The sequence below is a fragment of the Bombus vosnesenskii genome, unplaced genomic scaffold (assembly GCF_011952255.1).
Source record: "Bombus vosnesenskii isolate JDL3184/JDL3185 unplaced genomic scaffold, Bvos_JDL3184-5_v1.1 scf7180000013436, whole genome shotgun sequence".
In the NCBI taxonomy this organism is placed as follows: domain Eukaryota; kingdom Metazoa; phylum Arthropoda; class Insecta; order Hymenoptera; family Apidae; genus Bombus; species Bombus vosnesenskii.
The window spans coordinates 488,637-515,590 of NW_022883050.1; the positions used below are offsets into that span (position 1 = coordinate 488,637).

The window sequence follows — 26,954 nt, forward strand, 5'->3', positions numbered from 1 at the left end:
AGCGAAATAAGTCAGTATCAGAAATCTATATCGCAACGTATAAATACAGTTTCCCTATGACCGGTGCGATAAAAAAGAGAAAACAGAAGCCATTGTGTCAGACGCAGCTGACATGCAGCGTTACTACAAAAAAAAAAAAGAAGAAAGATCAAGCCTTTTTCGTTACTCTATCTTCATCCTCTATATAAACAACCGTGTTTTTGAAGAATTTTCGAAATTCGTCGAATTCGAGCACCTGTCGAGTATTTTCGCGGGATTTTCGAGCGCAACGAGCGAAGCTAATCTTTCTGGAGGGTAACCGGAAATCGAACCGCGATTCGTAAAACACACGCATGGGCTCGTGTAAAAAACGAAGGCGCGAGAAAAAAAGCGATCGCAGCGCGCAGCTCCACAGGGACCGCGTGGATTCGCTATTCCGTTTGATTCGTGAATAAAAAAAAGGGGAAAATCGAAAACGAAAACAAAAAGAAATCGAGTACGTCCGTCACGATTGAGGACGATAGGTAGAGAGAGTATGCGGAAAGAAATTGCGTCGTTCGCTATAATCACGTGATTTGCAATTATTGCATAAAAAATGTTCGTACAGTTATTTCACGATTTTAATAGCAAAAATAACCGAATGTCGTATTATGTGGATCGTGGACTTTCAGCTTTGGATACGGATCGACGGGTGAAATTTCTAAAACTAACGGAGTGTCGGACGACGCATGTACAGGGCTCTGTTCATGGGGCGTGACGCGTTTCCACGAGGCTTCATTGTCCTCGCTATTCATCCGCTGAGAATACACTATAGAAGGTAACGATGGAACAAGGAAAGGGATATTTGCGTGAGGTATCGTTGGCGTAACTAAAGGCTACCGAATAGAAGACCTGTCTCGAGCTCCCCCATGACGTATAAAAGTAACTAGGTGACACGGATCGCCATGCAAATTCCGAGTGACGGGGAACGAATTCTTGAATCTCTCTGCTTGTCTCTTTGCTGTTTCTAGTTGCAGTTGCGTTTAGGGAAAAGGCTTACGGATGGACGTTTGTTTCGAAGAATCGGTAGTTGAAAGTAGAATCTTTGTTGTAGAAGTGCCGAGAAAAATATCTGTCGATGCAGAATCTTTGTATCATTTCCATTGGCAGATTTTTCTCATTTAACAAGTAGATTTTGTTTTGAAGTTTGATTATTTAACGATCTATCGACTAGTTTTTCCTACGAACAAATGATTCGTTAACACAAGATGTATTCGGAAAATGACGGAAAAATTGATCCCTTCCTTTGAATTACGTACTTGAAATCGTAAATTGTAAAATATATCGATATCAACAAATAGTCGCAAACACGATATCTTACACAATTCTAGCGAAACACCACAACTTAACTCCATCGGCGTAATTGAAGCAGGAAGAGGAAACTTTTTGATATCGCATCTTCGGAAATCATCGATGAACGACGGAAAAGAAAAGGAAGGAAACATAGTAGAAAATAAAGAATCAGAGAAGAAATCCATGCGAATTTCGAACGTTTTACCGAAATTGAATTTCTCGGCCGTCTCATTGTCTCAGGCTTTCCGGTTGTTCTCGCCGCTTTATGTGCCACCCTCCCGGGACTTCCGTCCATTGTCCCTGGTACCTGTCAACAGCTCGGTCACGCCACGTTTCTGTAAGAATCTGCGTTTCCACAGGGGTTATCGTGCAGTTTTAGACAATGCCAGGGCACCTGCCGTCCATTGACATTCGCGGCTTCAACTTCAAGGGATGCCGCTCTACGGACAACGAGAAAGAAGCCGCTAATTATCAAAACTATCATTTGTTACCAGACCGGGGGGCTGCACGCTTTCTCGGCATGGGGCTACGCCTCATCGTTAACTCCCTCTTGCGTGAAATGCCCTTTTTACTCGCTATTTCCCCTAGTTCTCCCACCTGAATCCCATTCTTTTCCTTTCGAGTTCTCGCGATCGGTTTCGAATTGCTTTTAGATGATTTTCTGTGCAAGTAGCGAGAATTCAATTCCTACCATAAGCAGCGGTCATAAAATTAATCATCATTTACAGTTTACGTCGCGAAAATCATTTCGAAGTCCAGATGCATGTCAGAGAGAATGTCACGCGTCGTCTCCGCTCGACCAGTCTTGGTTGCCATTCAACGATCACTGAAGGCAACAGGTCGCGGTCATCGATGATGTAACCTGTTCCAGCGACTGTCGCCTTAACATCTTATTCCCCGTTCAAACAAGCAAAACGAAACGAGAAAAAAGACGAGAAAGAACTCTTCTAATACTCTGTCAAAAATTCCCACGTGGCCTCGTTTTGGTACACACGTCGTTGTGTGAAACGACCCGGAGGGCGTCGTGCAGCACGCAACCACGTGCAAATATCGATTAGTCCATCGTGGGAGGACGATCGAGCTTGTCGATCGATCCCAGGGAATGTGTCAGGTCTGACCACCGGCCCTTACGTAATCTCCGTCGTTTCGTTTCAACGGATCATTGCGAAACATCGTCTTCGCGCAGGAGACGTGTCACGAAGGGACACAATATGAACTCTGAACAAACGGAGATCCATCGACCCTTTTTCTCCGATTAACAGCTGAGGTTACAGTTTTGGGGAACGCGTGAAAACTTCGTCGTTCTTACGAGTTTGTTGCGAGTGTTAATAATAAACTATTTGTTTGGAATTTCTTTGATTTTGAATACCAATAGTTAGTCTTGTTCGAATCGAGTAAAATGATAGTTGGTCTATTGTTCCGTCAAGGATTTTGATATATCGACGTGTCAAATTTAAATTCCACAAGGCAGCCCGATAAAAATTAAAATATACCGATATAATATACCGACCTCAGACGATCGTCTTGCAAGAAGATTTCGACCTCGGATGGGTTAATTGCACGGCTACGGCACGGACTTCGCTGGAAGACGTCCTCGATCGTTCAGCGGATATCGGATCGAGGACGATTCCACGAGGCTTCTTTTTGACAGGGGGCCGTCGCTTCATCTAGAGACGAAGTCCTGTTTACGTTTCTTCGAGGTCGCAGATTCCATTTTTAGAAGCTTCGGTTCGGCTGTCGCGTGTAGGACGCGATGTTGTTGTATGGCTTCTGCGTTTTGTAGGTCGTTGCCTGGTTGATTTGGATGAGCTTGTACAGATTTTATGAAGTTTCGTGGAGAGTAGAATGGTAAGAGGTGAATGTGATCTTTTGAATCGAAATAAAAATCCATCTTTTATTCTACTTTTATCACAAATTGATTAACCTGTAGTTCTCTGTTGCCATTTATGGGATGTAAGAGGAGTTTGATTTAGGCAGAATCGTTCGAAGTAAAAAACTAACTGTTATTGTTAAAACAAAAGCCGGTAATACTATATTAAGGACTGATTCAACGGAATAAAACATACGAGATAACAGATCGCACTATGATCACATATACCAACACCGTGTTTCCGCCAAGTTTTCCTCATCGTATCCCGACATCAAACCAAAGAACATTCTTGTCCATTCAATGCAAATTTCAATCGAAATAAACACACCGTCAATAATATACGTGAAATGGACAATCAGTGGATCGTTCAAAAATTCTAGGCAACCATTAACTACTTATTAAGCCAATGACAAAGAGCAAAAAAGCTACGCTATAAGCTACATTGTAACACGTGTCTCGTATACAAAGAAGCTAAGAACCGCGATCAAATTCAAGTTATCGCCTGTTCGTATCGTCTGGTTCGCATAATGTCACTTAGGCAGCCGGATGGAACACGAACACGACGATATCGTATGTTTGTGGCTCTTTTTTTTTTCTTTTGAGGCCGATAGAAGGTGACGTGCCTGCCTGTTTGTCCCAGGAAGTCGACGAGGATTGCGCAAGCGCCATCCTTGTAATGTGTCTAACAACATAATGAGTGATTTCTTGCTTACTTTGTACGAACGATGTAATGGCACCGGGAGACGTCCAACATCGAACTGAAATTGCCTGTTACAGCGTGTTCGTTAGGCGACGATAATAACGGAATGCGTTTAAATGCCGGTTCGGTAAGGTTACGATAGTACGTCTCTTTCTGTTTGCGTTTACTACGCGATAGAAAAGGATTTGCCTACGTGAGAATCTTTCAATGGGTTGGATTTATGGTTCTGTGCCGTTCGATGGTTAAGTTAAGGATTAAAGCACGACTCGGCGATATTTCAAAGTTTTGAGAAATTAGTTTCATATCGTTGGAATATTTAAAGATTGTACGAGGATACGCAAAATGTCGATGTCGTTTATTAATTTTTACATAAGTTTAAAATGTTATTTATGATACAAAGTTGCCGTGTATTCTAAACAGACTGTACTTGCAGTAAAGTTTCCATTACTTTCATAATTCAAATATACCTATAGATACTCGGTTAATCTCTTCATCGATAACTGCAGTCATATTTACTGAAAGATACAAGGAGGCCTCTATGTTCCTTGAATCAGGTCATCTGCTTCGAGATTGACAGAGGACAGTCATCAAGCTTCAAAACATCTAACGCAGCTCTTCATAAAACACATTTCTAATTACACTTCGGCAGTCTGCAACCGCATTCGCTTAATCACAAAGAACATCTAACGTCTGCTTTCCCTCCGAGTATTCGTCAACAATTCACCAATCAAAACGTATAATCCTCGACTCCATTTCGATTAACCCGAGCCTCGCCGAACGACACCATACCCAGCCCAAAACTTTCATCCCCGACTACTCAAGAACGCTTCCATCCTCCTCCAAACCTTCGATTCCCATAACAATTCCATTACCTCGATCGTCCCGCCAACAACCCTTCGCCCCCCGAAATCAATCAAAAACCATCCCCTCGATCGCAAAGTTCGGAAATCACACGAAATTATCTCATAACGTTTCCAAAATCTGTCACCGTTTCGTCCAACGACCAGAACGCGTATGGAAGAAGACCATCTTTCCTAATCAGTGACAACGCTCGATTGCCGCGATATATCGCTACGGATAAAGGAAGAATCATCGTCGCGGCAGCAACGCGAGCACAGTTTGTACAGCACTGTAAACAGTCGGCTGGCGAGGTTACAGGGCGCGAGTAAATGGTATGTAAACCATGGCGAGCTCACCCTTGGCCCGGCCATCCCTCCTCGCACTCCGCAAACTCCATTAAAACATTATCCACGTGCCGATGCGCTCGGAAAATCAGACGCGACCATCCTGCCTTCGTGGCGTATTGATATTACGTCCCGGCATCATCGCGTCCCGGTAGCGCGCGCGCGCGCTCCTCTTCTCACATATGTATACCTACGACCATCGGTTATGTATGCATGCACTCGAATCTCCATTTCGTGGCTGCCTACCTCCATGATCGAACGCCCCTGTCGACCGGGTTTTCAGTTTTTTTTCCCCGTTTTCCTTTTTCTCTTTTTTCCTATCTCCTTTTTTTTCCTCCTCCCCCCGGTTTTGTTTTGGCTTTTTGTTTTAGAGGTCAAAAAGCTTGCGCACGCGTGAGTATATAGGGATTGTTGTTTTCGGAAAACGTGCCGTGTTTGGGAGGATGAGGACTTTTAGTTCGCTTGTTGTTTCGATGATCTCTCTGTATGTAGAATTATTTTTCTCTACCTCTTTTCCTTCCTTTTTTCCTTTTTTATTTATTTTTAAACGCTGTATTGGGAATATTTTGGGTAACGGGAAAATGTCTGTGGGAATTTGGGTCGATGAATGTAAAGTACGTGGTAATTGGTTTGTAACAGCGACGTGTTCTACATTGGTTAACAGTTCGTAAGATAGTCGTAGTTCTTTTATTGCAACGTAAATATAATTTACGTACAACTGTTCGATACGCGATACGAATGAAGTACAAGATAAATGGATATAATTAAATGGCAATTGCTATTAATACGACGAAACCTACTGTAACAAAATACTGTAACAAAATAAAACGAACGTTTGACAGAATGTAAATCAAGAATAGATATGAATGTAGATAAAAGGCAAAATATTGATTTTATTAATTAAGGATAGGAAGAATATCAAGGTCCGATGAACCGTTGAAAAATTCATAAATAAAACAACGATTCAACGATAAATGTCACGAAAATATGTGGAACGGGTTTAAACTGCAACGTAAACAGTGTCTTTTGTGAAACGCGTCGATACGCGAAAGCAAAAATAATAACGAACCGGAAATCCCATGAAATTCGACGGACGAACCGTGCGCATGTCTCGCAAAAACGCGTTCCGTGCCGCAAACCTGGATAACACGCGGTCGACATCGCGCCACCACCCTTCCGTTGACGTTCGTTCGTTGGAAAATTCGTTGTCGCTGGCAAAAACCACCGGCCTGATCCGCGAAAAGAGGAAAAATATAACAACAACGCGATGTCGACGGAAAACGGATCGAGGGTTCGATGAAACGCTTCGGTGAAATGTTTTCTGCTTTCGCTCGATGTCGTACGTTCGTCCTTTTTCACTGATATTTATCGAGATGACCATCAAAGGTAGAGGATCTGCAATAAACCTACCTGGTTCAAAGTGAAATTTTTTAATTTATGATTATATCGTTTAGTGCTATATAAAATAACGATATTGCTAATAACATATTATATAAATTTCAACGCCTAATTTAATTTGCCAATAAGTACGTAATCAATTTAACGCGTAAAGATTACGTGGGTCAGACTCGTTATATCGATCCAGAATATTAAGGAACTTCCTTCTTTACGTCTTCGTTATTATAGGATGGGAATGTTGATGGATGTCGGGTTATATATGAGAAATGTGTGTGGTGAATGTAACAGCTTCCCTTGAGAACGCGTTGATTTTTCTGTATCTATATATATGTATGGTTAGAAGGCATAGAAGGGGACAGAACATGGAGCTCCATCTGTCGACGGCACTGACTTAGTCTAGCAAGATTGAAGAAGTCTTTGCCTCTTTCAAAGACCCACGTCCCTGGCTATTCTCATGGGGAGCCCATAAGAAGTATCTATAACGTTTCTGGTCACGTGGAAAATGCTTGCCTTGGAATATAGAAACGTGGTAGAAAAAGTGCTACATAAATTACGTTGTTTAGAGATGAAACAATTAATTAAAAGGAGAGAATAAAAAAATCTTTCGTGTTATCGTTATTTAATAAGAAGTTGGTTAAACGTACAAGGCATTGTTAGTTTACCATAACAAGAACCGTCGTTGGTTTACATTCCTGTCATTTACATTTTACATTAGATATATGAATGTTAAGATACACATATTACCACGTATTACCTCATTTTACGACATCTTTAACAAGTTAGAAAAGGCTGCAAAGTAATTCTCAGGCAATTAAGATTCCATACAAACGTTTCCATGATCATCCTCCTCTTCGTATACGATAGACACATACTTCTTTCCTCCTCTGTTATTTCCCATTTCGATAAGAACAAGCAATAGAGCGAGTTTACTTTTGTATTTATATTTCCATGGCTTCTTCCGGTTTAAACCACTTCTTCGATCCTGAAAAATTAAGATAAGTTTTCTATTAACGAATTACGAATTTCATTAGAAATTGCAATACGATAAATACTTCAAATATGTTTTATTACTAACAATATTATTACTAACGACCGTGTCTCGAATTTGACTAAACAACCAATTACCTCTTGCTGCGAACTCCAATCCCAGTGCTCATCCGAAACACTCAAAGTTCTTGGAAAACGAGCAAACGAGCCCGTCAACCCATCCCCTGGCTATTCCCGCCTCTTACCCTTCCAGGGTAACAAAGACCCCCGTATTCATCAACCCTGAGAAAGCCCCTTCTAAAAACTCTAAAGCACCCGAGCAACTCGGACCAATCATGCAGCCTCGATCGTTCCAGAAACGATCTGGCTTTCCGCCGCGCGAGATCCCTGACTCGTCTAGGTGGCGAGATCGTCATCGCGGTTTAATTAAATCGAAAATCGGATAGTCATTAATGACAAGTGGCGCCCGATCGCGATGACTGGGTGGTTTCTATTGATCCCCAGGTGGGACCGTGGCGAGGCGAGCGTCCGCTCGTCATGGGGCCCGATATGCCACGATATGGCACCTACAGCGACCAGCGACAATCATGGCCGGCGTCATCCCATGACGCAACCACGCCGCACTTTCTCAATATTATCGACTTCGACAAAAAGGACAAGCGTTATGGATCCTCCCATAATCACCATCGCTTTCCCACCGTGCATTGTGCACGACAATGAGGGATTATCTCGCATTTCGGCAACTAATCGCTCGGTGTTAAGGTTAAACCGACTCTAAGATGAGTATTAGAGTGGAAAATACTGCGTTACATTGCCTTAACGTTTCGCGAATTTCATTTTCATGTGAATTTTCGAACGGTTAGGTTTACCGCAATTTTTGTTTTTACCTTGGTACATCTTTCGCGAATTAGCGAAATTTTACTAATTACGGTCGTTTTTATTACGTTTGAAGTATCGGAAATGACCTATCACTTTGCCTTAAAAAGTAGGTATCATATTCGTGTCTGTCAAAAGTAACGTCAAGACGTCACAGTTAACCATGCGCCCTTCTCAAAGCACCGCTTTTACTCTCATTCACCGTACTTTCATATCATTTACAAGTAATCGATCCCAGATGCTATCGTCGGTATACATCTGCTGCAATTAGAAGAATCAAAGAAGGTGGTCAAATCGGAGCTCTGATCTTCGAGACAACCATATGTTCCTCGCGTTACATAACTCACGAAACCTAACTACTCTCCATTAAAAGTGCACCATTCGTCTCATAACCTTCTTCTCCGAGATCTTCGCGTTCATCGTCTCGTCATTAAAAAGAAAAAAAAAAAAGAAGACAAAACGTCACTCATCAATCTTTCGTATTATCCGATAAACATCCGCCAGCCTATAAATTGTAAATCGTTCGACCATATCGATCAAGACAGAGATAGAAGCAGACGGAGAAGAGGTGGATTGACGCGTACCTTTTCGATTAATGTTTTCGTCGTACGCGAAACCCGACAACGATACCATCGGGAGAGGCGGTATGTTTTACGTGTATGATTGTATGTGCGTCTGCGTGGTAAGAAGGTCCATAAACTTTCGTGTCCCGAGATAGGAATCGTCAGGTGCGAAAAGCGTGACGGTTCTGGAGGGAAAGCGCCTCGAGACCTTACGGCCACCGTCTCGACGACTATATACGTCGGTGTCCGTGTCTCTGAGAAAGCAACGCGCTGCTTGGGCCATCGTGTCCGCGGGCGTTTTCCCTCGTGAAACTACGTCGCGATCGCTGCACCGTTCCGTTACAAACGACGGATTGTTTAACGTTTACGCGATACGCGAACGTATACGATTAGAAATTGGAATACGTGTATGACTATTATACAGAAAAATAAGTTTCTCTATCGCATCTTTTAACAAAGCACAAACTTAAAACTGATGCCAGGAAATTATAAGTCGAAAAAGAACGCAGATATAACCAACTGAGTAATGACAACTACCGAGACAAGTCGTACAATGCTGGCTAGAAGAGCAAATGGCAATCGCTGTTTTCACTTCTGTAATATTTAATATTGCCAATTATAGAAACTTAAGCATTAATGTTATTGATTACCTTGATATACTGATTTATACATTCCGATAAGATCAACTTTCAACTTTCCATAAAAAGAGCCGTGGTATGTATCTGATTTCGCAGAACAAATGCAGAATTCCTGTAATTTTTATTAAACAAAATACCCTTTTCTAATCCTATGTTTTAGACAATGAAAAAGGTTTTTTCCTACACCTTTAATTAACTATAACCGCATCATATTCGCCAGAAAACCAGATACTATTCACCTGCTATCAAATATTCCAAGTGAAATCACGAAAGAAAGCATAAGTGCATAAAACAAAGCTCGCGGTCCTCTGAAATCGCATCGCGTCGCGCCGCAGCAACGTAGGTATCACGCGAACAGCGATCGGCGTACGAACCGAGACACTGTGGCGGCAGCAGCAGGTTGATGGATGCCGAGTATTGCCGAGTCTCATGAGAAAATCCGGTTGGTGGGGATGCAGCGCGACCGGCCGTACATTCCAGCTCGCAGTATTGGTAGCGAGCAGAAGCGTATCGGTGTTAGTGGAACTATCGCGTCGCGGGCGCGCGCGGTGTGCGTGTGCGTCGGTAACGGTGGCCCGTAACGTTGGTGTGTGTTGGTACTTGACAATGGTGGGGGCAAGTCCGGTGGCGGATAGGGTGGGGGTAAGTAAGTACCCTCGGTGCCACGACGACCCTAGGTTGCTCGAGAACGATACCCGGAGAGACAGAAGCGAGAGAGACATACGGAACGGTCGGCGGAGCAGGCTAGAGGCCGCGAAAGACAGGAACAAAACGAAAGGACAGCAACCGTGAACGAGAGTGGGTGGGGGCATAGGAGGTGCGGGGGTAGGAGGTGCCACCGAGCGGGTCGCGTGGTGGGAGAGGTTTGTCCACGGTCACCAACACACGCGCTAATCCGCCGCGCAGCGAGAACGAACGAACGCGGCGGGCGACTCTCTTTCTAACCTGTCTCTTTTCCACTGTATGTTGCAGCGCTGGCGCGACTGTCGGCTGGTGGGGATGTCGTCTCCAGCCCCCGTGCCACTGGTAGGGAGGACAAAAGCGGCGGAGGGAGGGTAAAGCAGGCGACGCCGACGACCACGGTGACGACGACGACGACGACGACCGCCGCCGCGGCGTCGAGGGAAGGAGGAGGCGGTGGCGGAGGTGGCGGCGGAGGTGGAGGTGGCGATACGAATGGCAGTGGTGGGGGAGCGACGACCGGTGGGGGCAACTGTGGTGGGGATAGGAACGGTGGAGGTGGGGGTGGCGGTGGTGGTGGTGGCAGTGTTGGTGGTGGAGCCGATGTCGCGGAGAAGGAGGAGAGGCCACCGGCTTCAGAGAGTGTCGAGCCGACGGCCGCGTTTGACGTCGCATCTCTCGTACTCTACGGCTCGCGCGCACTACCGATCCGCCTTAAGATCTTGCTCGATCAGTTGTTCAACCAGTTGCAGCACGCGCAAGTGACACGTTTACTAGCCGCTTTCGGCTGGACGTACGAGGATTACACGCGGGGATACATACTGCAGGTGAGTCGATCCATTTCAAGAATCAAAACATCATCACCGAGATAGGAGTTTCTCTTTGCTCGCGAGATAGGGATAGACTGGGATCGGAGCGGACGAGACGGAACGAGACGGGACGAGACTGAACACACTGGACAAGGTGACTTTACGGGACAAAGTGCACGGGTCGTTCCGACGAAGAACTTTGACGATCGATGACGAGACCGCGTGACGGAGTGATGTGGATGGAGTAGAGTGGTCGAAGATCGACGATTTTTCGTTTGGGATTACGGTGATCGAAAACAAGGCAGTAGGGCAACGCAAAGTGACAGCGATGTATCAGACCGGCCGCTAATTCGACAAGTTTGATGGATACAACGAAGAAAAATGACAATGTGACGTCGATAGATTAGAGCAGTGGAGTGAAAAGCTCGATGACGGACGACGGACTGACAACCAAACAAAACCGACTGGTCGACGAGAGTTTTCATCTCAAATATAACAAAAACGGATAACGTAGTAGAGAAAGTGACAGGTAGTGTAGAATCCGATTCTAACATTTCTCGTATGTTGGGTTTCGATCTAAGTACGCCTATAGTTTCATCGATCCTATCCGACGACCATCGTCGAAACGCATCGATTCGAAATCAACGCCTAGTGATCATTGACGCAGCAAACAAATCAGTGACAAAATGACGTGTCTACATGTCGTTCTATTCGCGAAGTGTCGTTCCGCGGTTTCCCATCTGTTAGATGTCTATTCCTCGGTAGTGTCTATGAACTGAATCGACTAGAAATTGTGAATCGAACGCAAGAACCGCAAACTCTGTGAATCAAAGGGGGTAACAGGAAGAGAGGATGGAGTGAGGAAACGGTTTACGAGAACGGTGTTTGAAAGTGCATCGTGGAGAAGTGCATGGTGTACCCGTTACGCGATCATATGGAAGTCGTGATGGGAATTTCATCGAGGCAGTGCCAGATGAAGAAGATAGCATCAGAATTGTGCAAAGATCAATGGATCCCGAGAATTTGTGATCTTTCATTGAGAAACTGATTTGTCAGTTTTTATAAGACTGTGAAACTGTTCTGCGAGTGCTTAAAACAAAGTGCATGTGGAAACTAGAACAAGAATAAAAAGGTTTCATAAAATAACGACTGAAAGTTTGCTTCGAATCCGTAAACGTTCAATTGCTCGAGTTAGTATAGTCGGTGGATGCGCGATAGAACTGACAGTGATGAACGTAGTGTCGCGACGTGTGATTACTCATAGGCTGTAGAGACATTCGATTCGTGGAACTCTTGTCTTCGAATTTCTGAAGCTTTCCTTTTTACTTTCTGAGAATTAAACTTTCGTACGTAGGAAAATTATCGGTGATTGACGTAAAGTGTCGCGACGTGTGACGATCAATCGACTCTGAGAAAGATCTTCGAACCAGAGAACGCTTTTCTTTTATTTTCAAATCTCTTTCTCTTTACGTGTACCAAGAATACAACTTTCGTTTATCGTAGAACTGTCAGTGGTGAACACAGTGCGTGATCATCGATCGACTTTAAGGAATACCTTCCATTTATCTTTAATTCTCTCTTCTTATCTCCCAAGAATAAAACTTTTGCGCGTAGAGAGACTGCCAGTGATCGACGTAAAGTATTACGGCGCACGATTATCGATCGACTAAAAAGAAAAAAAAACCATTCCATGTGACAAGTATTCTTACTCGATTCTCAAGGTTTCTCCTCGCTTCTCGAAACAATTGATCCTCCACCGAAAAACATCACGAAATCAGCGTCAAAAAGAGGCTGTAAAGAAATCGATCGGAACGAAGGACGACGAAGCGTCGCGTCGCCATGGAATTGATGGTCGATCGGTCGTTTGATCAAGATCGAAACTAGAGGGAACAGAGAAAAGCTAAGATCGCCACACGTTTCTTGGAAACGTTGGCTTCGAAAATACGCGCGCTATGGTCGCACATTAATCTCTCTCGCGGTGCGTTATCATCGTTTCTCACTCTCTCCCTCTTTCTCTCTCTCTCTCTCTTTCTATCTATCTATCTATCTATCTATCTATCTATCTATCTATCTATCTATCTATCTATCTCTGTCTTTTTGTTTCCACTAGTGCGGCGGCCCGCTAGCGCTAGAAAATGGCCAGTATCCGTGTAAACTGAATTGCACCGATGTCAGCGTGAAATTAAAACGTATGGAAAACCGGTTCTCGCGGCCGTGTATCGTGCGCGCGCGCTCTCGCCTGTTCCGTGCTCGTGCTTGCCCGCTCGTCGCCTCGGAATTTCATCGACCGATGAATTCCGCGCGGACACGCCGAGATCATCTTCGATTGGCACAAGAACCGAAGAGAACTGGCTGAAAAGAGACCACTTTGCAAGAATCTGCGGGAAATCGGGTACGAATCGGATTGGAGATACAGGTGGTACAACAGTTGGAAGAGACTTCAGAGATGAGGATAAAACGCAAGAGTGATTGGAACCTTCTGTCGATTCCGCTCGATTAAAGTGCATCGATTGCCGGAGGTCCTGATGAAATTCCGATGGATTCGGTTATTTTGAAGCGTACAGTATAGAGAACGAAGGAGATAGCATCGAGGATAAGACGATATGCAATATACCTAAGAGTTGTCGAAGATATTTCCTTCTGTAACATGATCAACGTAAGTCCATTGTTTGAGACTCCGGTTAAAATTTGATCTTTGTCTTACAAATTCTGTATTTGTGTACATCGACACTTCGATTAAAACGCTGGAATATTTTAGCGAAGATTCGATTCTCCCGAAAAGTTTCTGTAAGGCGTGAATGGGTCGATGTTAAAATGCCTGGAGGAACGTAAGAATTTTCGAAGGTTTCCCATTGTTTGATTCGATTAAAGTGATTCAACTGCAAGGAAGTTTCCCCGGTGCCGCGTCGAGTGTCGTAGGTCGTGCGAACACATCACTGAAACTGGCGGAACGTGTTGAGAATACGAAGAGGGCGGTCCTCGTCCCTTCAGAAGCGCTTTTTCTGCGGCTTCGAGCCAGCCCGAGGGCGTCTCGCGCTCCAAATCACGCTAACGGGTGATTACAATGCCCGACAGGCGACTATTTCCTCGGAACATCCACCATCTAGCGATCGACCTCTCAAAAAAGTCCAGCTATCGATATCGATGCCAACTTATAGACCAATTAATCGTGTACAGAGTAAAGCTGTACAGAGCCACGGTGGCTCACGGCACTCAACGCGAACAGACATATTCTTCGCTATACTACTTCAATAATATCTAATAATATAATTGTTTACGATCTTTTGGTCGTAAAGACACACGACCGTTTCTCTGTGTTTGATGCAATATCAGGTCAATCCTTAATGATCGTTTTTAATACAATTGCTTAGAATTTTTCCACCCTAGAGACGTAACGCCGTTTTCCTTCGTTCGAAGTAACATTAGGCGGATTCTTAGTAATCGTTTTAACACATTCGCTGTTACTAAAATACGATTATATCATTTTTAGAATTTTACGCTTTTTTAATCACATATGTCTGTATTTTAAGTTGCATATACAATGTTTTTACCGAAACGCGCACGCAAAAACCCAACACTTACGTCAGCGGCATTATGTATCGCTGGATAATTGGAGCGACGCAACCTATGCGCCAATAGCAGCGAATGTGTTAAAATACAAAAAATGGTATACATTTGAAACCAGATGGGAGATATCGTTCATGTTAAATATCCTAGCAAAACTTTCTAGAACTTACTGAGATCTTTCGCTAGAATTTAAAGTCTTACTGAAACGGTTGCTTTTCTCTAGGCATTGTACGTGCCGAACGTACATCGAAAAGTACGTGCTTGAAAAGGTGTCGCGACGCCGCGCCGTAGAAATTCGTCGAACGCGCTAACGACGCATCGTGCCGATAGTTAGCGACCGAGCGAGAAAGTCCACGGATATTTATACAGGCTTAACACGCGAAACCGGAGTTACATTTGATACTTTCACTGTATGAGCTCCGGCGCGATGCGTCTTCGTCAGTTCGATCGAGAATGTAGAATAGTCGCGCACGATACGCGTGGAAATTCGAATTCCGATTAAACACCGATACATACTTTGCCCGTGAGTTCGCGCACGCTATCGTTGACGAGTAGCCAAATAAATTGTATAAAAGAATAGTGGATCTTTTCGACGTATAAATCGTCATTGCCATCGAGTATCGTTGTTGCAAAGAGAATCATTTTGCTCGACACAAGCGATAAGAGAGTATAAATAACGGTAAGAAAGTAAAAATGAACGATTGACGAGACAAAAGGTCGGAAAATTTTTAAAACAGAAATAAGAATTAAAGTCCTAATACCATCGAGACAATAAATTCGAAATCTCGTAAGAAATCAAACGATAGATCAACATCGTTATCCATACTGATAGAACGAACAACAATACTATGGACAGAAGTACGAACTTTATCACTTCGCTCCGTGCAACGAAGATTTATCCAATTTGATGAAGATCGAAGCGATATTTCGACGATTGACAGATCCATAATTGATCAGCGTCGTCGATTCATTTTCGATTATAACCACGCTGAAGTAGGCAATTCTTCCTGAAACCACGATTCCGCCGTGATATTCTAGGCAAATGTCAAGGAGAATGGAAACCTGTTTGCTTCCAACAGGATTAACGAATGGTCCGATGCGATCCTCGTGATCCGCGGTTCTACTGGAAATTCGATGCATAAAAGTCGCATTTAGATAGCACACGATGACAATAAGCGTCGTGAAAGCGCGTGTAAAAAGCGGATTCGAGGATGAAATAAGCACTGTCCGAGTATTGTCGGAGGTATCGTGTTTTTTTCAAGCTTGTTCTTTGAAATCCATCATGCCGTGATCGAACGCCAAACGAGTCTGCTCGATCGTGGACCGTTAATGGACGACGGCGACTCGATGCACGCGACAATTCCCGACCAATTATCGTGATATCCCCAAAGCGGGAAGGCGCTAATTCCGCGTTTCACCGGCTCGACTTGTCGCTTGTTACGTCGACGTTATCACCGATCGTCGACGAGATACCGACAAAGTTATCATTTTCGATCGGATCTTTTCGAGCCGTTTCGATCTCGACCATGTTTCTGGACCATCGTTGTATGGGTCGAAAGATTGCGTGCGAGATAATCCCATGGAGAAACAAAATTTCGTGATTTACGATGATCAATGAAGATCAATACTTTTTTTTTTTTTTTTTTTTGAAAAGAAGTTACTTTCAGTTGACAATTTTGGACTTTGGTTTGAAATGAATATTTATGGCGCGAGTTAATTTCGATGTGATTGAAAATCTCGAGTTTCTATTCAGGTAAAATTTCATTTCGCTAGCAGGTAATTTTAGAACTCAACTACCCTAGGACGTAATCTTTGTTCAAATTATACGACAATTCACTGTCATCGCCGCTTCCAACTTTGAACATCGAGCTACGCTCAACTTAACAAGCAGAGACAGCAGTCGTCGGCAATTTGTCGAGCGAAAATCGTCCCGAAGGTTTCCTAGAAATTATGTCGCGAGCGAAAGATAGAAAAAAGGACGTCGTTGGTCGGAATCGCGAAATTTATCGTTGCTCGATCTTTATTTTTCTAAGCGAAGGCATCGCTGTCAAACAGTGTAAAGGAACATTGGAGCTTGGACAATGTTATATACAGACTGTATTATCTTTTGTAATTGAAACGCTTCTTGGCACATACATGCTCGGCCACAGGCTTCAAAAATAGTTTTAGAACGCATTTCTTACGGTTATTTTTGCGTTCTCTCGCGTTAGAAGAATTAGAGGATTGAGTTTCCAGATAATTCGAAGAAACGTAACGAATATCAATGAATTTAACTTAATATTACTCCCGAGAGTTTAAAGCGACTTGTTAGTAATTTGCTATTGACAGAAGGTTCGAAAATATGAGAATTCCAAACGGAAGTTTCGCCTAGATCGTAATGGTGGCTTCGTTCGCACGAGTTTCTTCCTCCTACGCTCTTTTTATCGAAAGTGGCAGATCACTCACGATGATCGTGCTAATTATAGTATCCTGTTAAACGCTATCTATCACTGAGCGATAAACTCCTCGTAATGATTCTTCGATTGCCTCGAACAGCGCGTTTCGTTTCGAGTTCGACGAAATTAGTCGACATCAACCCGTAACTTTGCGTTTTAACTTAAGATCGGTAAGTGGAAGATTATAATATTCGTTGAATTTTATATCTTAATATATTTCCTTTTTTCACGATATTATTGCAAATTCTCAAACTAAACGCTTATAAGATTTCCGTGCAGGCATTTGAAAAAGAAGGAAAGATTTTTTTACCAACAGTTATATACGTCGGTAATAATTCGACTCCAAGATGGTTGATGAGGAAATATCACGTCACGAAAGCTTGATAACGACCGTATATTATTATACAAACGCTTCTATTCAACCCTGTGGTTGTTAAAAAACTATCGCTAACAATGTAGGCACGCACTACCTGGCTTCATTCGTTCCTCTTACGTAAGGACAAAAAGAAGAATTGTGAATCGATTATTTTCCGAAGACAAATATATGTTTGCAAATATTTATTCGTTTTCCAATTAGTTATTTATAAACAATTACGTAGTTGTGTAATTGCGAAGGTTGCGCACACATTTCATAAACACATATTACTTTTCACGAAACTATCGAAATCGTACGTTCCATAAGGCTCCGATAAAAGCACGTTTCCAAAACTCCGTGACAGTTTTAAGTTGGATCAAAGAAATTTCTAGATTCTTAATCCATAGAAGGGAAATCACTTTGATGCTATACATATGTAGCTATATCGAATCAATTCAACAATTACATAGGATATTAAACTTACAGTCGACGCTTGAAAAACTTTCTGCCAATAATCTGTCAGTTTCAAACTGAATCCCAAATAGTCCATTTCCTCCCATCTATCTGAACAACAGTCATCATCGATCCAAACGACTCTTCTCTCGAATGGATATGCGATACAGCTGAGTAGCTATATCTATCTTGATCCAGAACAAATTCACGAAAATAACTCCCATTAAATGACTTCGTCGATAGATAGATTAAACGATATTAGTCGCGTAGATAAATTTCCGCGGTGAAACGGACTCGGTACGTATCGGGCTATCTTCTTGGTGCGAGCCGGAGGGAGAGGTCGCGGACGTGGAAACGGTAAATCATATCGCGGCCGTGGCGGCGCGGCGTATCGAGCACGAGTTTCGCGGAGCGGAAGGCAATTTCGCACGACAAGCGGCGGCGGCGGCGGCGGCTGGCAATACGGCCGTGGAATCCGGTAGGGTTTCGCTGGGAGCAGAAGCGTCGCAGTTTACTGCGGATGCCTCGACGGAACGCTTTGGAGAACGTGAAACCGCCTTCAGCCAGTCGCGCATCGATTTACGAGCGAATTCTGTGCCCGGAGACCGCGTCGCGAATCGCTCGACCCCGAAGCGAGGACGTTCGAACGCGCATTCGATGACTCTTTGTCGAACGTGCCTCGATGCTTCGCTGTTGTTGCGCAGGAGAGCCAGCGCAAAAACGGGAATTCGTAGTAGGAAATGCTCTTAGATTATTAACGATTTATCGAATCAATCAAAGTTACTTCGCCAAGAAAACTTCCAAGGATCTAAATATCATCGCTATAAATCTTCGATTACCATATATTACCATATATATACATACGAGTAAAACTTAAAAAAAAAAATACTATTCCCAACGTCACGATAACGCGGCTGTTCGTTCTACTAAAACAACCTGATCATCTAGAAACCGTACGGTGGAAGACGAAAAGTGCGTATCGATCTTGAAGTGAAATAAGTCGATCGACCAGATGACGATCGCCGCTCGGCTGTGCTCGATAATATCTGTTCGATCGGGGATCGGCCGGTTTATTAGCAGGCAACGTGCGCGAGCGCGCACTCCCGTCGTTGACAGCCATAATTGTATAAGCTTTTTTCCCCCGTGGCGCGTTTTCTTCTTATTAGTGCGACTATTCATCGACCGGCGATTTTTCCCCCGTGGCCACGTCAGCCGTGAAAGGGCCGCAGGCAACCGTGACGAATTTATCCGCGAGCGCTCGGAACGGGCCGATTCCAGTGGAAAACGAAAGTGACGAGCCTGACGGATCTGCCACTGAGAGAACCCGCGTACCAACAAAGCGCCAGCGCGCGAGTTTTCACGGATCGACGTGAGTTTGGCGACGGACCGCGAGTCTTTTTGTCCGAATGGTCGATCAACGTTATTGGGAAATTTTTAGGCAGGATTGTGGAATCTTTTACACGGAAATTCTGACTTTTGTTAACTTTCCTTGCAATTTTAGGATATGTGAATGGAGTCGAATAGACAGTACAATACAAAGACTTTGAGAGGCTGTAATTGGATGAGAGTTAGAGAAGGATGGGATTGATCAAGGATGAATCAAGTTAGTCGATGAATCGAATTGATCAATGAATCGAATTGATCAACGAATCAATTTATCTGTATCAAAATTTTTGGTGTTAGGTTTAGGTTGTGAAGGAATTTTTGATATTTCTGTGGTTGAAGAATAGTTGAATAATAACAGACGCGCGAGATTTCCTCGGATTAACTGTCGATCAACGGTTGCGAAGACAATCCTTCTGAACCTGACTCGCTTCGGCGTTTCAGCATTTGCGTAGGCATCGTTCTTTTCGCTGTCACGTGCTCTTGAACGGCTTCGCGATGATCGCGATTACATTGACTAACCTTGCATTGTGAGTCTAACTGCGCTTTGCTCTTTACGAGCCTTCGATTCGATTTACGTCCCGAGCCAATGGAACTTCGTCCGACATGCCAGTCCGGAACGACGCTACGAAATACTTCACCTTTGACATTTTTAGCGACGTCCTTCTTCCGAGTTGTACAACGAGCCCAAAATTTCCCGAATGATCAACATTATATAAACTCATCAACGCTCCGTGTCATATCCAGTCGTACTCTACTCTAAAGTCTTTCGCGCAACGTTCAAACTCCAAAGAAGTTTACTTTTATAGCGAAAATTCAAACAGAGATCACAGGCACAGAAATTTGTACGTACACAATTCTCGAAATTCGCGTAAACAGAAACGAAAAGAATAAGGGAAATAAAGAAAAATACACACGCGCGCGCACGTAGGTTGGTCGATTCGTAGGATCGAAAGTGGCAAAGATAAGTAGACGCGAGGCGGAGAGCGGAAACCGGCAAAGATGGTAGCCCGGAGCCGATCGACCTGTCATTACTCCACCTCGATGGGAGCATGATCCAAAACCGTAAATTACAGAGCATTCCGGAGTGGAGAAGACGATGCACAGACTCGAACACGGCTCGATCGAGGGATCGAGCGACAGAGGGTGAAATAAGAAGAGAAAGAGTTAAAGAAGGAGGTGGGGGAGGCGGTACGACGCGATGTCGGATGAAAGGGGAGACGAGAAGAAGAGGATCGACGGCCCGGGTCGATCGCTCGAGCGGAAACGCGAAACCGGGCGCGCGATCGGCTCCGAGGAAATTAAAACTCGGACCTGGCGTTTACGTCTGTACTACCGATCCGTCGTGTTTGACACGAAGCACGAAGAAAAGGACAGAAGGAAAGAAAGGGATAAGGAAAAGCAGGAGATCAAAATTCTTCGGACAATGATACTCGCGCGTTTCGTTGATGGTGGGTCGCTGCCCGAATTGTGAAAAATTGGCTAGTGACATGGATCTTGGCAAACGCGATGATAACGATAAATAGTTTCTTGGTTGTTTCGCGAGTCATTAGAAGGACAAGAATTCTTTCGTCGCAGTGAATAGCGTCGAACGTGGTTGTTTAAGGAATTTAAGATAGTTTTGTTGCTTTGTCAAAAATAATATTTCATCGCATACGATATAGAATACAGAAATAAAATTAAATAGCCTAAAATTGCAACGTTTACGCGAAACTACAAATATCAAATCGAAGACGGAACGACCGAGAAGTCAAAAACAGCGAAAAGAACGGCACCATCGAATCGACCATTCTTTCCCGAAGATTCTCCATTTTATTTCGCTGATTCTAACGAAGAACCGCGATGCATCGTACGCTTCGTTAGGCGACGATCGTATCAACTCGGTTAGCGGGAAGTTTGCGTTAAGAAAAGCCGCGTTAATAGACGAGGCAGATTTCTTGGTCCGGTCGAATTAAAACGTAACGCGTGACGCTCCTAGCCGGAACGAACGTCCGTGGCTCGCAATCGCTGAAATGCAAACGCTTGTCAGCGGTATCGCGTTTTTGACGTTAATCATATTCGCGATCGAGTTATACAATACCTGTTTGTAACGAGCTGTAACTGTTAAATAACGAGCGCAACCGTTCGTTCGTTGTTTTCGATTATCTCTGTGTTTCATTTGAATTCATTTTTGAGAACTAAGATTAAGGATTTGAAAACTATTCTATTTGCGTTCTTAAATTCTTTCATTCTAAAGCTGATTCTTTAATGAACTAAATGGATCGAATATGAAATCTGAAATATTATTTAGGGTAGGATGAAAATTAGGATAAGAGATTTAGGGTCCTTGAGGTGCACTGTGGGTGATTTGGGATTAAAGGCTCGTTCGTGTAGGTAATTGATGATTAAAGGTGCTGGATGGAAAGTGTCGTGTAAGCGAGCGAAAACTCTGGCGTTAAGGTATTGGATAATTATACCGTGCAGGTTTGATATATTACGTGACAAGTTTAATATGCGAATAATTATATAGTGCTGTGGAATGGAGGTGACAAAGAGTACGAAGTTTTATATTGTGACGCTAAGCGCTCGGTATACGGACATTTTAAAGAGTTATGAATATGAAAAAATTATAGGGGCACGGTATTTCTCACGTAAAACTATGGCAATAAATATATTCAAAGATCACAGATCGACCTCGATTGCTATAGAATTTTTATTCTTTTAATAATCCGTGTCCAAATATTCTATTTTAATGGAAGAAAATGTATACTTACCCGGAAATGTAATGCCAGTTCGTGCAATTTAATGATACTTAATGATCGGTGAATTAGCGTCAAAATAGAAATGAAGGATCGACGAATAGAAAATTTATTATAACATGAACACCATTTGATTACATAATTAAAATAATTTCCTGTCGATCACCAAAAACCTAAAAACTGAGAAATATATTCTTTTAACGTCAGGACAGTACAAAAGATTGAACACGCATTCTCGCAATTGAAATTGGATATTTTACCCTTCAAAAACAAAAAGACAATGTCCAAACGACCAAGACTCGAGAACTCTATCCACGAAGATCCAAAACTTGCACAAACACTCCGCAGGCACACGAAAACCGTGCATCCTTCGATCGAAGCAACTGGCCAAGCAAAGATCCAAGCGGCCACAATCCAAACAACCGAGAACCAAAGAAGATTCCACTCCAGGAAAGCCAAGAACTCGATCGCGCGACCGACACCCAAACACTCGACGATCTTAATTTAGCCGTAACCGCGAACCAACGGATACCTTCGCAAATACCTTCGACTTGTTCGAAACTTCTACTTTGTTCTTTCTACCAAAGACGAGTCGATATCCATCGAACATATCCAGGTGTCACGATATTCCATATCGTCGTTCGTAACTCGTACGCCTTTCGATCTTACCAAATAACAACTGAAAGAAACTGGCAAATAGAAAACGTTGCATTACGTAACAAGGTTTATACGTTTTTCTGTTTCTCTTATTCAACCTATACAGACAGCTTCGAATGCTTTTCTTTTCAGGTGATTCTGCGATAATTTAAACAAATAGCAATCGGACGGCGGCGTTAAAATACGAAAAATTCAGTTTCTCAATTGAAATCTTTCTTCTTTCTAATCTCTTTCCCTACCATAAAATTCACACCCACTCGTCGTAGCGTCGTTCGTTCCAACATGCTCCGCTATATTTCGCGTGGAAATTAGCCACGTGTGTTTTTTCTTTTTTTTTTTTTTTTTTTGTTACTAAATATTAGAGAAAATAGGATTTTTCGAGCCGTGCAGCCCGAGGTCATCGGGAATTACCATTCCTGCCGCGATAATGGTGGCGTTAAACGCATGGATCGGGTCGATCAAAGTCACATTGTTCATCGTTGGACGATGAATACTTCCACCAGCGATCATCGTTCGGACGAAGTACATAAAGAGTATCGTTGGAAAGTAGAAAACACGACGCTACGAGGAAAAGGAAAGAAGGGAGAAAAAGAAGAAAAGAGGGAAGAGAAAAAAAGAAAGAACTGGAAGAAGGATGAAATTCGCCGCGATATCGATCGTTAATGGCCGGTTCTCGATTCCGGGACCGTGGTCGCGGCGGAACAAAAGGACCAACGAGTATTAACGATCGAGGACCGCGAACTGGCCGATTCGGTGGCCGATCCCGCGGCTCGATAACGTTCCACGGGCCTTTTTTCTTAATGTACTAATGCGTAATGCCAGTGTTTAATGCCGTCTGCGCCGCGTAATCACGGTGCTCTCCTGCGGCTGTAACTGATTGAAACCGCCGCGTCCTCGTGCTCTTGTTCAGGCAAAAAGGGCGCCGCGAAATTGCCCTGAACCAAGGGATAAACGGACTGGACGCGATACCGCTTCGAGATTCCGCGTTCGTTTCCTTCCTTTTCGTCCGCGGTGTCATCATCCTTTTCCCTTTTCAAACGACCACCGATTGGTAACTTCCTTTCTGGCCGATATGGATTCCACTTGCTGCTCTCATGAGACTTTCCATTATCTACGTTATTCTCTAATGACGAATAATTTTTACTCGAGATATGCTCGTATGTTTACCAAGTTTAAGAACTGAGAATATGCAATCCATTCTACAGAGAACGTGTTAAGTAGTCGTGGTTTTTTTTTCACGCGACTTTAATACGTTCGAACGTTGCACGCAATAATGTGTAACAGTTTAAGTAACAGAAGCTTTTAGCACAAATGTATGTTGTAAGAAAACATCGGTCGATCGCGAATCAATCTTTATTAAATTTTTGCACAACCTTCATAATATATCGAAGTACTTTTATCGCGCGCGCAAACAAAAATCAACGTCAGGAATTATTCCACGGAGACGTAAGGCTATCCAGGCACTAGCGACAAATCTTTGTTAATTATATGTCATAATAGTTATACATATTAGAAGAAGAAGAGGAAATTGTAGTTTTGATTGATGCGAGCCAGAGCATAACGTCATATACAACTACTGAAAAAAGTGGATCAAGATTGCACGAATACTTTCGTTACACTGTATTATTTTTCCTTCGGTAACTTTCGGAAAAGGATTACTCCACACGATAAAGTTGCTACCACGGTTCGTCAAAAATTGTATAATTGCGTGACACGCGTAAGAAACTGATCATCGTACAAGAGACGTGGTTCGTCGACAAAGTATTTAAATTTCGAAAGGAACACGCCAATCACGATAATGGAAATCTCGCGAAACAACTAGCAGCTGAAAAAAAGCTGCAATACCAAAGTGACCGACTCGTGGAAATCGCGCGTAATTATCGAAACTGCGAAACACGGCATAAAAACGCTTCGAGTTCGTATTTTCGATCTCGATTATCCCCGAAGAAAGCACGCGAGACTATTTCTTCGTCCCCGAGCATCGAAATCACCCGTGTAACACCTCGAACAGAGACCAATTCGCTTACTTGCTTACGTAACAAATCAACGTATCCCATCGCTCGTTCTTACACGCGTGTAAAGACGAGTACCGCCGATGTGAAGAAAGAAAACAACGAAAAAAAAAAAAAAAAAAGAAAAAAATTCCAAAGAAGCGAAAAAGGCAGAAACCTTCTCGGACGGAAGGAGAAACGCAGTAACCGGCCGAAACGGAGACAGAGAAGAACGGTTTTGACTGGTGGGAGGGACAAGGGGAAAGAGAGACTGCAGGTAGCTGCAATCCAATTTAAAGGCGGATATCCACGCGAGATCTTCACGATTTCTACACACGAATAAGACAGCGGGCACCGGCCGTGAAATCATATGCGGTGTCCAGTCACGGATGGCATTGCCGTCGATCGGTGTTGTCTCTCCTTTCGTAGGGAAACGCGAACTGGCGGCTCCACTCGTTCGCAATCGCGCCGATAGATGGCGACAGCGACCGGGAACGCCAACAGCGAGCGAGCGAGTCGTTTGGCGGCGATTTGGCCGGGACTCGAGGAGTCGCGTTAGTTCCGCCGGGGCGCGTGCCCGCGCTACTCTGGTTTAAAAAAAAAAAAAAATGATAGAGATCATACGTCAGTTTTGGATTTGCGATAGGAGTATATTTTATTATTTGGCACGTGGTGAGGAACATCTTAGGATCGATAGGACGTTGAATTGAAAGTATAATTTTCAAAATATAGCCCGACGTTGAATATCTGTTTTATTCTATTATTATAATTTTGTTTTATTAGTGTTGGAAATCTTGCTTAATAACTGTATTAAAGGTTAGGAGTTAAGGCAACAGGATGAGACTCGTTAACTAACACAAAGGAAACATAGCTGAATTTATAATATCCGTTCTTTATTTTATGCGTTCACAGCCCATCATCGAGTTTCCACATAGATATCAGAAGCTTCGCTGCCAATTAACAGCGATCCAGAAACGCTAGTCCCGTAAAAACAAAGAAACCTCCTACGTGTGCATAGAAGCCACGCGATATTTAAACTCGGCGTACCGAGCAACCCGCTGTTGACCAGTCCTGACACCATTAAAAGAGGATAAGAAGCAGAAGAAGAGTAGAAGGAGATGAGAACAGATAGTGAAAGGAGATACACACGATAACTCTATCAATGACGCAAGGGATCCTTTTGGAGAAAAAAGAATTTATTTTTGAGCTTCGCGGAATCCGAAACGGATACCGAACAGACATAATACGTGGATGAAAAATAAGTGGAAACGGAGAAGTCCGTGTGCCACGCAGATTTTCCTAAGAGCCAAGAGGTCGCAAATAATGAGGAAAGTAACTGGCTATGCTCGTAAAAGTTGATTGGACGGGGCGAATGAAAATAATCGCTGGGTAATAAAAATCGCGCCGAACGATCGTTGAAATATTGTAAGAAAAAAAAAAAGAAAAAAGAAAGAGAAAGAAAGGAAGAAAAAAAGATCGTTTCGTGCGAGAGAACCGCGATGGAAAGCCCCGCAGTCGCGTCGATAACGATCGAACAATTTCACTAACGCGACCAGAGTGTAACCACGACTGGTAATTGCCAGGGACTTAATTAAAGGACTAATTGGGTGCCGATGGAAGGACGACGGTAAACGCCCAACGAATTAAGAACGTCCGACGATGCTGCGTTCTTGCTTAATTATGCAGGCCGTGTATCAATCTTCCACCTCCAGTCTCGATCTCGCCGCGTTCAGGCCGGGAAAGTCGAGCCTCGTTGACGGAATACCGCGCGTTAATTATTATTTCGTGTCACACGGTTAGTTTTCTACGTGTGACTTTTCTTTTGGGTCTTCTCTTTGACGGGTAGATTTTCGGTACAGAGCGACATGATGTTTTTTTCCCCCTGTTTCGTTTCTTTTTGGTTGTTATTTCGTGTGATTCATTGGTGGCCAGATTGAAGATTATGCGCGGGAACGTGTGAGGAATGGTATTAAATTGTAGATTTATACGAGATGAATGCGCGCTTTCTTTTTCTTGTTTTTCGAACAAGCAATGGCGCTCCGAACGAGCTAATTGTGCTCGGTCCATTCGTTACGACGCTATTAAAACCGCCATCAGCAGATCGTTATGTCACATTATTAGTTTATTTTCAGAGTTTCTATGAAATCAGATTGCGCCATTATTTCGATAATTAACGCTCTTAACGAACTCCTTTATGTTCTAATAGAAAAAAAAGAATAAAATAAAATAAACACTCGACCCTGGAAATTCCATGGAAATTCTTTTCCTCTATTAAGATACATTTGTTAATTAAATAGAAATAAAATTATCAGCGCTGTTGTCTCTGTGTTTTTGGATCAGAGCGTATCAGATACGTCC

At 43.3% G+C, this 26,954-nt stretch overlaps 1 protein-coding gene across 2 annotated transcripts in view; it reads left to right on the forward strand.

Moving 5' to 3' along the window:
• The window catches only part of LOC117238142 (zinc finger protein basonuclin-2-like), a 262,847-nt gene that overhangs the window by 223,408 nt on the left and 12,485 nt on the right, over positions 1-26,954 (forward strand). For both annotated transcript variants that reach the window (XM_033502799.1, XM_033502797.1), the window contains exon 4: positions 10,500-11,035. In XM_033502799.1, the coding sequence (XP_033358690.1) occupies positions 10,500-11,035 (536 nt within the window). The remainder of the gene's footprint in view (positions 1-10,499; positions 11,036-26,954) is intronic.